The following is a 12,516-nucleotide window of genomic DNA, read 5'->3' as shown; positions in this document are numbered from 1 at the left end:
AATTAATACAACATAAAACCTGCATCTTATAGAGTATATGCATCCCTGACTATCCTGCATGGATTTAAAGATTCAAGAGGATGCTTCAGCTTGCTTTCGAAGGAGACAGCCCTGATCTGACAGGCAGTTAAATGAGCAGTGATACTGCCCCATGACAGAAACTCTGTACTAGACCCACATTAGCAGCAAGACAGACTTGCAGCTGTGCAGGTCTCCAATTGCTTAAGTGAGGTATAGCAAGAGTGCACTGAGGCAGAAGTCAACTTTTAGAATTCCTGAAATACAGATTTATTTTTTCCTGCAATAACAGAAGTAAGGGAGTAGAAGATACAATGATCTTGGAGGCATGCAAACACTGCTGTGTTCACACATGGTTTGGGAATCCCATCTGACACTGCCCAAACAGGACAGCTCTGTTACCAGCACAGCCCCTGCTCTCTGCACCAGCCTGTTAGGCACTGATATCATAAGCCACCAGAAATAAAGCATAGGTGAGCTGCACTGTGCTGAACATCTTTGTTCATATCTTCAGCAGTTTTCATTTGTTTGAGGTAACTAACTCATGCAGCACACTCTTAAAACACTGTGTCCCTTTTCTACCATGAGGGCTTGCTTGTGTTTTAAAGAAGTTTAATCACCTAAATATTTTAAGCTGACCATTTAAAACAAAAGCTAATGCTTTATTCTACAATTTCAGCCTATGACATTTTCACATATATCCTGACACACTGAAAAGACTAATCTGGTTTTACTTAAAGCTAAAATAACTTTCTATAAAAGCAGCCTTGGAACACAATAGTTCTAATGCCACCTTGTCAGGGCTAGCCAGAAAAACCCAACACACTTAACAGAACAAAAAAGAACAGGCTTTGGCTGTTTTTAAAAGAAAAACAAGTATTTTTTTACTCAATCACTTATTGGTCCAGACTACTGATACAAAGTTGTAGGGTTTTTTTTTTTTCAATTTCTTGTTTAAACCACAACTTGCACAATGCTACGTACAATGAATCCCTACCGAACAAGTTGTATACATACACAAAGCACAACTTGTAAAAATTCATAAGAGTAACAAATACTTCTGAAGAGATATTATTTAGTGGATCAAACTGCTGCAGTATCAAAGTAGTACTTTATTAAGCACTGACACCATTCAGATAACCTCTGTTCTGAAACATGTTTTAGTACAAAACTTTGTTTTATAAACGTGTGATTCAACACAATACAGTGTTTGGATTCTTCACCCAGTCAATTGCAAGTTCATCTGAACTGGCTGAAAACCTGAGAAGTCTAGCACTAGAGCCAGTTAGGTATCAGTTGTCTTGAAAGTAGAATTTTAACTACACTTTTTTGAAAACAACTACATGAAAGAAAAACCACAATCACATTTTACATTTTGGATCACTCAGCATTATGAATAAAAAGCTTTACAATTTAATTTAGTCACCTAATGATCTGTAGTTAAGTTGTATTTCACGTATGAGGCTGGTTCTTAAAAATAGCTCCACAAAACAAGGTCCAACTCTCAGTTGCATACATTCCACCTAATTCTCCTCTAAAGCTTTTTTCCCCATTCATCTCTTTTGAAACTTTCAAACAAATTCTTTTATATTTGTTTTAGAGACAATGAGGCATTTCAAATCTACTCAATGTGTAGATAATTTATATATATATATATATCAGGAGGATCACCTGATTTGCACTTTTCTGAGCCACTGGATCAACTTTTTGATAGCATGATATCTTTGTCTTTAGTGCAAGATTCTACTGGACATCAGTTTCCCATATCCCTGAGCGATTGCTGTTAGTTTGTGCCACTGGCCTGGCTCAAATTCAGGACTTCATTTCACAACTTCCATAGAAAGTAACTGACTTCCTTCAATGATTGTCATCAAAGACTGACTTGTTTAACAATAAATCCTTATATAGAAAATTGTTAATTTAGAGGAAGGCTTTGGTCGGAAAAGGGTGTACAGCTCAACATTAGTAATATAAAAAAAATTATATTAAAAAAATTAAATGTTAAAATTAAGTTTTAGAAAGAATCAAAAAAATAGACTCCTCCAGATTTGCTCACAAGTTTGCAGACACACAAGCAGCTCAAAACCTCAAAAGTGCAAACAAGTAAAACATGCAACAGCAGCAACTTTAGATCTCCTTTAAATGCCAAGATTGTTTGTATTTATACAAAATACACATCCTATTCCTCCTTCAGCACCAGACGCATCTGCAGGTTACTGATCTGTTCCGATTACCCAGGTGCTCCTTGAAACTGTTGTTGCCTTTGTTCCAGAGCCTGCTGACTTAACAGTTGCTGTTGTTTCTGTAGAAACTGTACCACTTCTGGACTTCTGAGTAGGGACTGCAAGAAAGAGAAAGTGGACTTTAAGGAACTCACATATATTAAATAACTACCATAGCGATTATATTTATAATATTTTTCTATTAAATCACTGGGTGCAGTGTTACCCCTGTAGACAACTAAGCATCACACAGCCAATGTTGTTCACTCCCTGCTCACTCAGTGGGATGAAGCACTGTTCAGTGCTAACTAAAACATTGCTGTGTTACCAACACTGTTTTCATTGCAAACCCAACACATAGCCCTTTACACATTACTGTGAAGAGAAGTGGATTCAATTAAATGCTGAAGAATTACAAAACGTGCCCACAAAAAAAAACAAACTACAAACTGTTTCAAGACCTCAGCAGGTAATCAGAGGCAGCATTAATACATATCCTGAAAGGAGACTCAGAATGTAAAAGAATATACAGTATCACAGAAAAAGATGGCAACATACCGAAAATACACTTTTCAACTGTGCTTCAGTTCTGAACCAATTTCTACATTTTCTATTACAGATAGCTCAAAAATACTGTAACAAATAAAATATTCCAATTCTACAGCAAAGCTCACGTGCCTGTCAGAATTCAAACATCTTAGTCACATGGTTTAAGTTCACGTAGTCCTGTAAGGAGCAAGGAGTTTAACTCGATGGTCCTTATGCGCCCCTTGCAGCTCAAGCAACTCTATGATTCTGTGTTCAATGAGTGTTCAGTAATTTCCCAACATCCATCTACAAGGAATGAGTTAAAAAAAACCTTCTGCCTTCAGTCACAAAAGACAGAAGTATCTAAAACTATTTGCTTCTGGCTCCTGGCCTGAACTGGTACAGTCTGTGATCCAGCTCTGGCTGTTCAGTCTCATTCCTGCATGGGCTAATATTAGTAAGGTCAAACAACAAATAAGGTTGGGAATGGATCCTTCCAAAAATTAGCACAGGAAAACTACAGTGCATGATCATTATGCATGGTCAGTCCACTGATGCAAGCAAAGATGTACACCAACTCTGTAACCCAGATTTACATTCAAAGGGATCAGCAACTTCTAGGGCAGGGTCTAGAGCTTTTTTGCTATTAGGGGCTATTCTGCAGAAATTGTATTTGAAAACAATCATTCTGCCCTTAACTCATACCTACAGCAACACTAAACAGATAATATGAGTGATTTGGCCACTGAAAGCAGGTACTAACTGAATAGATGCACAATCACTTTTTTTTTATACCATACTTCACTGCAACTGGGTAGCTCAGCAGTAAGTAGTTCCTTTATTTGCTGGAGGTTTATGATAGAAAGATGCTTTGGGCTCTCCATCCACAACTTGGTGCTTCACAATGCCTTGCCTCTTCTTTCTTTATCCAGCACAAGCTGCACATCCAGGCACATGTGTGCCACCAAAACCCCTCTCTTCACAGAGATTAACCCCATGCAAGAAACTTATGAGCAAGCATGAAGGACTTGGCATATCTAAGCAATAAATCTGCAGGCAGCTACCAGTGATATGCAGTAACTTGCATGTGCAGGAACATGAGGTATGGAACAGCCTTGGATGCAACAGGCCGTGAGAGATCTTTTCTGAGTCACCAAGGAACCCTCAGGCTTCGTGTTGTGTAGATATGCTTAAAACAAAGAAGAAATTTCTAGAAGAATAATACCGAATGAGAGAAACCAAGTCAGAGCAGAGAGAGAGAAGCAAGAACTGTTATCAAGGAGAATCTGAATCTCACTTCACCAGAATACCGCAAGGAAACCTCAGTTTTTGAAGAGCCTTGACATAGCTCTGTGCAAAAGCTCTCAACATTTTTTGAAGAGCTTCTCGTTGCTGTATTGCTAGAAAAAAAATGTTTTATTAATAAGATATCTTTCAAATTTTATTAAAAGCCAAATTAACTAGAAACATCCATGAAAGGGGACAACAATAACTGAAATATGAAGAACAACAGATAATGTGAACCATAAATTCCACAGCTCATTTTTCTTGGAAAAACTGAAGAACTAGATACTCCTCTGAGTTTTAGACACAATCATTAAATTGATGCTCTTACTGAGAGCTGAAGAAAACAAATCTACACAGATGTATACTTAAGACTAATACAACGCTTCTTTTAAGATTTTCAAAGTTCTTAACAAGAACTAACATTTCTCATTAAACTGTTGTGGATTGCTTTGCCTAGTTAACAGAGAGAACAGGCAAACAGTCCCATTAGTTGCTGAAGAAATGATATTGTTTCAGTGTCTGAAGGGGACATACAGGAAGCCTGAGGAAGGCCTGTTTAGAAGGGCATGTAGCAATAGGACGAGGGGCAATGGCCTTAAACTAGAACAGGGAAGATTTAGGTGACATAAGAAGGAAGTTCTTTACAATGAGAGTGCTGAAATACTGGAACAGATTGCCCAGAAACTTGGTGGAGGCCCCACCCCTGGAGACATTCAAGGTCAGACTTGATGGGGCCCTGAGCAATCTGATCCAGTTGGAAGTGTCCTTCTCACTGCAGGTGTTACAAGGGGGTTGGACAAAATAACCTTTGAGGGTCCCTTACAACCCTCAGAATTCTATTATTCTAAGTTGTAACGAAGAAGTCAAAGGAACAACAAGTACTTAATGGTTTCCTTTCACTGGTCTTAATTCTTTAAACATACTTAATGGAGCAACAGAGGTGTTTAAAAATTTATAACGCATAAAATTCATGCAGTCTAGAAATACTATAATATTACTTACACATTTTGCTTTATCAACAAATACATACGCAGTGTTACGTGTGCTATGATAGGTCTACAACTTTTGAACCATGGCAGTAATTAAAGTTTGCATCAGACCATGCATTTTCTATCAAAATCTTTAGAGAAAAGATAGCTTAAAGAGTTAAAAAAACCAAAAATCTCAGTTACACCAAGAGCACTATTTACCCTAAAGAAAAATTATTTAGTACTACCGAAATACTCAAGTTAATGTGGCACTGAGTGTTAAATTTAGTCTTCCAGTTTTCTTCGCTGTTCTGCAGTATACTTCAAATTTGAAAACATGCACATGAACATTAGCCTGATCTTTATCTTTCAGAAGGACGACAAACATTGTCACACTGCCTTTATTTATCCAAGTTCAAAACCTGGAAGAAAACAAAACTTACCAGCCTCTTTTTATTCAATACTTGCTCTAAGAGAGTAGGTCTTGCTGGGCGATCTCCAATGGATCCTGTTCTCTGTTTTGTAACAGAAATTGAGCCTTCAACACTATCCTGCATGAGAAAATTAAAAAGACAAGTTAAACTATAAAGCCAGAAAAAATAACACCTTTCCTTTTTGCCCCTAAAAATCCAAAGAGTTTGCCTCTAATCCACAGACTAAAACAGCAGCACATGTATGAAAAAGTATCTATTCAAGAACTGGCCTCTTCTTTCCGCATTATCTTCACTATTTCTCATCAGTCACAGTGAAGCAATGCGGCCGAGCTTTCTCTAAATCACAAAACTAACCAGGTTACATTGGCTAGTTAATAGGTTGAGCCTGTTTGATTGCATTGCTGAAAAATTAAGACATTCACAACAGCAAAATCTCCTGCTTGTGAAAGTGAATGGTATCTAACATTTGCAATCAGGTAGGAATAACAATAATACTTCTAATGGCAAAACAAAAAATACTTCAGAACACTACTACAAATTTGTCAAAGTCACAAGGAAGCGACAGTCAAATACGCATTTTTTTTTCTAAGTTTATACTGTTCCTTGTACAATCACCAGCCATATGAATTAGACTGTTTTTTTAAACAACAGGGCTCTGCAATCCGCTGGGGAGAAAATACTCTCCAAACAATGCTGCATCCTGTGTATTAAATTCACAACTTACTAACACCTCCATTTATCTGAAAGGGTTCAACCAAGAGCAACAGCAACAAAATATCCCAGTATTGTTCACTTCAATCCTGTCAACAAAAGTGAAACCAAAACTGTATTAGGAATCTAACTCTGACCCCACAAAACAACAGTATTTTGTGGAGCCTTGATAGACACCACTAAAAGAAAGCATGCTAACTTTAGAACGGAATATTATGCTTTCTCCTGCAAGTTCAGGCCTTAATTTCATGACATTCAAAGCAACCTGTAACTTGCAGAAAATGGGATAAGCAAGCCCATCCTTCCAACATGCACTCACCACGACTTCAGGATTGAGAAGTTTCAACCCATCACTACACGAAATGCAGCAAAACTCTTCTCCCATATTGTTCCCTTTTCTGAAATAAGACAACTATTTCTGCAGACACACCATATAGGTGAAAACAGGCCAGTACAGAAATCTAGAATTCACCCAGCTCTTGAATACTGTGAGCCATTTCTGTTCCCATAGCTGAAAGAGAAGTAGCTACTGTAACTAGGCAAGGTTCAAAGAACGGTAACAAAGATCACAGAAGCATGTAACTTTTTACTTTCAAACAAGCACGCTAGCCTTTTCGCTGTGAAAAGCAAACAACTTAGAGGCTAGGCCACCAAGTAAATGTCACAAAGTGAACAGGAATTATCTGTTTACTGTTATCTTCTAATGTAAACACTAACTGGCAAATTAAGCTCAACAACAGCCAAGTTCAAAACCAAGGAGGAGAGTGTTCAAAACAGGCAGCAGGTCTGAAGAAACTATCAGAATGTAAAGGATGCTGAGAGTTTACCAGGGCTCAACAAAAATAAGAAAAGTACACAGAAAAGACATCACTTAAGAGTTATAAAATGCATCAGAAACTGGAGAAAATTCCCTAGCAGCATCACTCCACTTGCCTTTTGCATATGCATCTCGTTTGTGGCAGCTTTTTCAGACCAAAAAGATTCACTGGTGTGATGGTACATTTATATGTTACCATTACGTTTATACGATGGAAAAGTATGAAAAATTTTTTGAAGGTTAGTAATTTGCAGTTAGATCAGTTTCTAGTCACATAACTTCAGAAATGGCTGTGCTGACAAAAAAGGAATTGCTTTTAGCAGAATGGCAAGTAAAATTTTTTTCTTCTTCTTCTGGCTTTAACTATTTTATACTTAATCCTTGAAGAACAAACTACTACCAGCTTCAAAAGTAAAACCATTTCCCTCTTTCTAGCTCAACTAAATAAAAAAATCTTAAGTGTTAACTCAAGTACAAGTGACCATCACAAACTGTGTTATCCTGGCTCAGCCTCAAACAAAACTAAACAGCTGTTAGCATCAGTTCTCCCCCTGACAGTACTTCTGTCTCTAAATGATACCGAGATTTATGAAAGTGTCAACTATTAGTGGTCTAAGTATTTTACTGCTGCTGAATATTAGAAAAATAATAACCAACTGAATATACACAACTCTTTTTTATATACAATGTAATCTGATACCAAATGGCCTCTTAACATTAAAACACTATGTTTCAGTACCAACTCGTCAAGAAGACTGACATCTCTCTTAGATCTAGACTCATCATTCTTCCTTTCTACCATTTTTTTTCTTCCTGGAATCTTCTGATACAGTTGTAAGTTGCTAAAATTTATATGAGGAAAAAAAAAGAAACGCGACTTGCTCTGGCACCACAAGAAGAGCCTGCTCTCGAACTTTCCCCTTTCCTCTGGACAGAAAGGTCGCATTCCACCTGACAGAAATCGATTTTCCACGGGAAGCCCATGCTCTCAGGAGACTAGAAGGCAGCTGCGCTGCCCACGGCCCTCCCCACCCAGCGAGGCCCCACCTGAGGTCCACACCACAACCTCCTGCCCGACGGTGCCTTACCTCGGCCCGCGGGCCAGCCACCGCGGCGGCCGCCCCGCCGCCCCCCAGAGCCTGGTCGTTCTTCTTGCGCTTGTACTTGTCCTTGTAAATCTTGTTGCGGTGGCGCTTACACATCCAGGGCTTGCGCTGCTTCACCACCTGTGTGGTGGTCTCGCTACAGCCCTGGTACGTGCAGCTCTTGCAGCCGCCACCCACCGCGGTCGTTTCACCGCTCGAAGATGCTGCCGCCGCCGCCGCTGCCGCCGTCGCCTCCTCCTCCTCCAGCTCCTCCGGGCTAGCCGTGCTTTCGCCGCCCGCCGCCTCGGCCTCCTCCCCCGCCTCCGCCTCGCCGTCGCCGCCCCCCCCTAGCTCGTAGAACAACATGAGGCCTCCGCTACCGGAGGGCGGCAGAGGCGGGTCGGCGACCGGGAGAGGCAGCACCCCCCCCGCCGCCGCAGCCGCCGCCACCTCCTCGCCGCCGCATGGCTGCATCACGAGCAGCGCCAGCTGCGGCGGCGAGGAGGAAGAGGCGGAAGAGGAGGCGGAGGAGGAAGAGGAAGCGGCGGCGGGGCTAGCCCGCAGGGCGGCGGTAACGGAGCTCCCCCCGCTGCCCGGCACCTCGTCCCGCGCGCCACCGCCCTCGACGCGCGCGCGCATGCGCCGCGCACGCGCGTTAGCGGCCGACAGCGGGAGAGGCCGCGAGCGCCATCTTGGCAGTCAGAAGTCACGACTGCGCACGCGCGAGAGGAGCGCGCCGGGGTGCGAGGCGGGGGAGGCGGGGTCACAATCCTGGCCTTGTTTGCAGCGCCCCTGGCTACGCTCGCTGTGTTAGTGGCTGCGTTTGTGTCTTGCTTTCCAGCATTTCTTTTTTGTTATTGTTGATTTGCTTTCCCCAAAGGTACTTCAGTGTCTTTTTCATCTATGCTACAGCCGTGCTGGAATGACTTACAAGACCCTCTTTTATGATACAGCCTTGCATCTGTGCCATTAGTCAACACGTAACATTTACATGTAGCACTGTTCTTCTTGCAACAGCTCCTTAGATGTGTGCTCCTTGAGGCAGAGGTTGTCCGTAGATGTTTAGGGTTTCTTTCACATTACAATTCCATGGAAATACTTTCAGTTTATTTCCTTTGCTTTAAATGCATCTTGAAACAATGCATATGTAAAAATTTTCCTGACATTCATTAAAATAGAATCCAAAGTCATAGTGAATTGAAAACAACAGCATTTTTCTTCAGTCACACTGCCTGTGCAGTCAGACCGGTAGATTAAAGCAGTTCCAGGCTAAATGAGAAAATTATTTCTGGAGTGAAGGTTTTCAAGCAAATGCTCTGCTGAGAACTCCCTCTCTTTTGGAATCAGTTGGATTCTACCTCAGACATCCTCGTAACACATAGGGATTTCACTGAAGAGTGTGCCTGGAAGTGTTTCAACTCCTTAGTCTCATTTTCCTCATCTGAGGGGAAAAAAAGATTAATAAATCCACCTCCCTTCCTGAAAATTAACAATACGTTACAAAGATATTGAGGGAAGCAAATCAATTGGATATTTAACAAGGCTATTAACTGGACTGCAATGTGAAGTATTATCCGATACTTTTTACGCCAGAACCTTATCATCTGCTTGCTTGAGGGCACAGAAGTATATAGGCAAATTAAAGAAGTAACTCTGAACAAATTATGCCCTTCTAAAAAAGTGGCCATTGATACCTTGTTTTCTGCCTGGTTTGCTCAGAAAAGAGAAACACTGTGATGGAAAAGAAATCAAGCAAAGTATTAGTTTCCTTGGGCTGCACTTCTGGCAATCCATCTCTTGGGAAAGGAAAGTAATCCTTGGAAAATTTTGTCATGAGTCTGTACATCATTGCCATCCAACCAGCAGCAGCTACATTACAGTTTGCCTTCCCAGGTGCAGTTAAGAGGAGATGCCAAGCCTGATTTTTGAAATCTAATAAGTTCATTTGTCTTTAGGCTGACTGTTTAAATAGATTCTGTAATTTTCTGCTGTCTCTTTAATTTGTGTTTGCAGAATAGTTCATTTTAATGTTCAAGATTTCTATGCTGATTCTTAATATCCAGTTCTTAATTGTCTTGGGAAAGAACATATATTAATAAAACCAGATACAGGATAAGATTCAGGAAGATTATTATTGGAGAGGCTGAACTGTCTACTTAAAGACCAAGATGGTACTAATGATTATAGCTGCAGTCATATTTTCAAATTGTAGAAATTATTTCAGCATTTTCCTATGAGTGATGATATGAATTCATTCAATACATCCGTCTGTCTGTCATTTATGCAGAAGTGCATTTGCCTGTATCATGTGTTTTAAGAGCACATACAAAGAACTTTGAGAAGTGAGACTATGAAATGCATACATCTAGTGTTGTGATAACCCTACAAAGAAAATACAATCTAAATGGAAATTATCTTCTAATCTTGTTGCTGTGTTATAAAATTAAAAAGTCAAGACAAGGAGAGCATTTGTGGTTTTAAAACCCCAAAGGTGCTTGAAAGAGAATGAAGACTGCTGGAAGAAGCTGAGAACTAATTTTTGAAGCACGTCTCTTTAGAAACACATAATCTGATGAGGGAATCAAAATACAAGTATATAGTCAAGTGAGATTTTCCTATTTTATTGTACCCCTTGCTGCTTAGCAATCTCCCCATTTATTTCTCCTACCTGCTCTTGGGGTTCAAGTCAAATGGCACAGTGATACAGTCATGGAAAGGTTCAGAAGCTCAGTGGCCTCAAAACAGACATGAAGGTGAAACAAAGGGTGATCAGTGTGCTTACTGATACAAATGTCCAGGTGACAGTGAGTGCTGAAGTCTTACCATGAGTATCATATCAAATGTCTTTAAACTACTGTAGTCAGTTTGTTAAACCTGCTTTTCAAATAAGTGTGCAAAAATTTTATGCCAATTTTATCAAATCCTATAAACATTCCTTTTTTACATTATTCATTTCTTTCCCCCAACAATACTAGGAAGTCAAAAATTTATTAGGCTTCATGAATTTCAGACAAGTTTATTTTTTTTAAATCATGGGAAACAACCTTTAAATAAGCAGAACTTTGGTTTGTATTATGGATATGTTCTGGTTTTGCATATAGGAGATAAAATGGCCATCAGAAATGGGTTTCTCTCCCCAAGCCCTTCATATTTCACATCATTACTTTAGTCCCATGACAACAGATAAATTAAATAAGGCTGCTGAAAGTAAGTCTTCCCTTTCATCTATTTACATTTAATTAGACATAAATAAATCAGCTTATAAATAAAAATAGCATCCATGATGTAATAAAAGCAATCAAAAATAAAGCTGAATAAAAGTGTGTAGGACAGGAGTTAGCATTTGCCTTGAACCTCACACTAGACATGCTAGCCCCTGAGCTCCCAATACTTTTAATTACTAGAACTTCTAAATCTCAGAATAGAGTTTCTTCCATGTGCTTTTCAGTTGCTGAAGTAGACCTTATCTGGAACTCATTTTGTTTGTTTGGTGATTTTCAATCACAGTGAATAAATGGATGGTTGCTTTTAGCTCCTGAGCAGGAGCAGTGTCATTGTGGATGTTGTCTCCGCTGCACCCTGCCCCCCACCCCCTTCTGTGCAGAGCCAGAATCCTTGAACATGTCCTGAGATGTCTATTCTGTGTGAGTCATGATATATGTCTGTGGTATGGAACAGTTGTCACTTTGGCAGACGTTAGTATCTACTAATTCTAGTTATCACTCTTTCACAGATTGATTCCTTGTCAATCTAAATCACTCAGTTCAGGCCTACTTTAAAATAACATCTCTCTCTTTATAGCAAAGAAAGTGTGAATAACTTACTGTAGAAAAGGTACCATAGCAAAAGTAGGCTTACTGTAGCTTACCATAGCAAAGTAGGCATACTCACTCTGCTTAATGAAGCAGTAGACATAAATAATGGGATATATTTGCAAACATTTAAAAAAAATGTAATGAGCTCAGTTTTAGACTATGAAATACTCTCTTCCAGTAGAAATAGGGAGAGCCTCGCTTATTAAGAGAGTTAAAACTAGGTGGAAGCAAAGCTCTAGATAAGGGAAGCAATCCTCTGTTGGCAGGGAAAGATGTCAAACGAGCTGCTAACATCTGTGACTGCCAATATAAGCAACCCATGCCTGTGTCTGAATGTCAGCACTTCCTCCTTCCTTTTTATAGCAATTGGTTACATTGCTTATGTTTTTCAACCTTTGTGCTGACATTAGGGGTGTAAGGGGTCCTGGGGTTACTTCCTACCATAGAGTTACTCACATAGGTTGTGTTCTGAGTGATCTTTTCCACTTTAACCATGCAGTGAAATATTTCCTGTGTAGTTCTCATAAATAAGTTTTGCAAGTCATTTCAAATCATGGGTGTTTTTGTTTGTTTGTTTGTTCTTACAGAATTCTTGGCTTTTTAATTCTTTTGTTGTATTGGTTCAACAACT

At 39.8% G+C, this 12,516-nt stretch overlaps 1 protein-coding gene across 1 annotated transcript; it reads right to left on the bottom strand.

Moving 5' to 3' along the window:
* Window positions 1–789: 789 nt before the first annotated feature.
* Window positions 790–8,709, bottom strand: RFXAP (regulatory factor X associated protein). The gene is made up of 3 exons (XM_054393003.1): window positions 8,074–8,709; window positions 5,467–5,574; window positions 790–2,359 (listed from the first exon to the last, which is right to left on the bottom strand). Exons 1-3 carry the CDS (start codon window positions 8,707–8,709, stop codon window positions 2,249–2,251), a joined length of 855 nt encoding a protein of 284 aa, XP_054248978.1. The 3' UTR covers window positions 790–2,248.
* Window positions 8,710–12,516: the final 3,807 nt, after the last annotated feature.

This window comes from Indicator indicator, chromosome 1 (genome assembly GCF_027791375.1).
Source record: "Indicator indicator isolate 239-I01 chromosome 1, UM_Iind_1.1, whole genome shotgun sequence".
Lineage (NCBI taxonomy): Eukaryota > Metazoa > Chordata > Aves > Piciformes > Indicatoridae > Indicator > Indicator indicator.
This window is presented reverse-complemented; position numbering and strand designations above follow the sequence as displayed.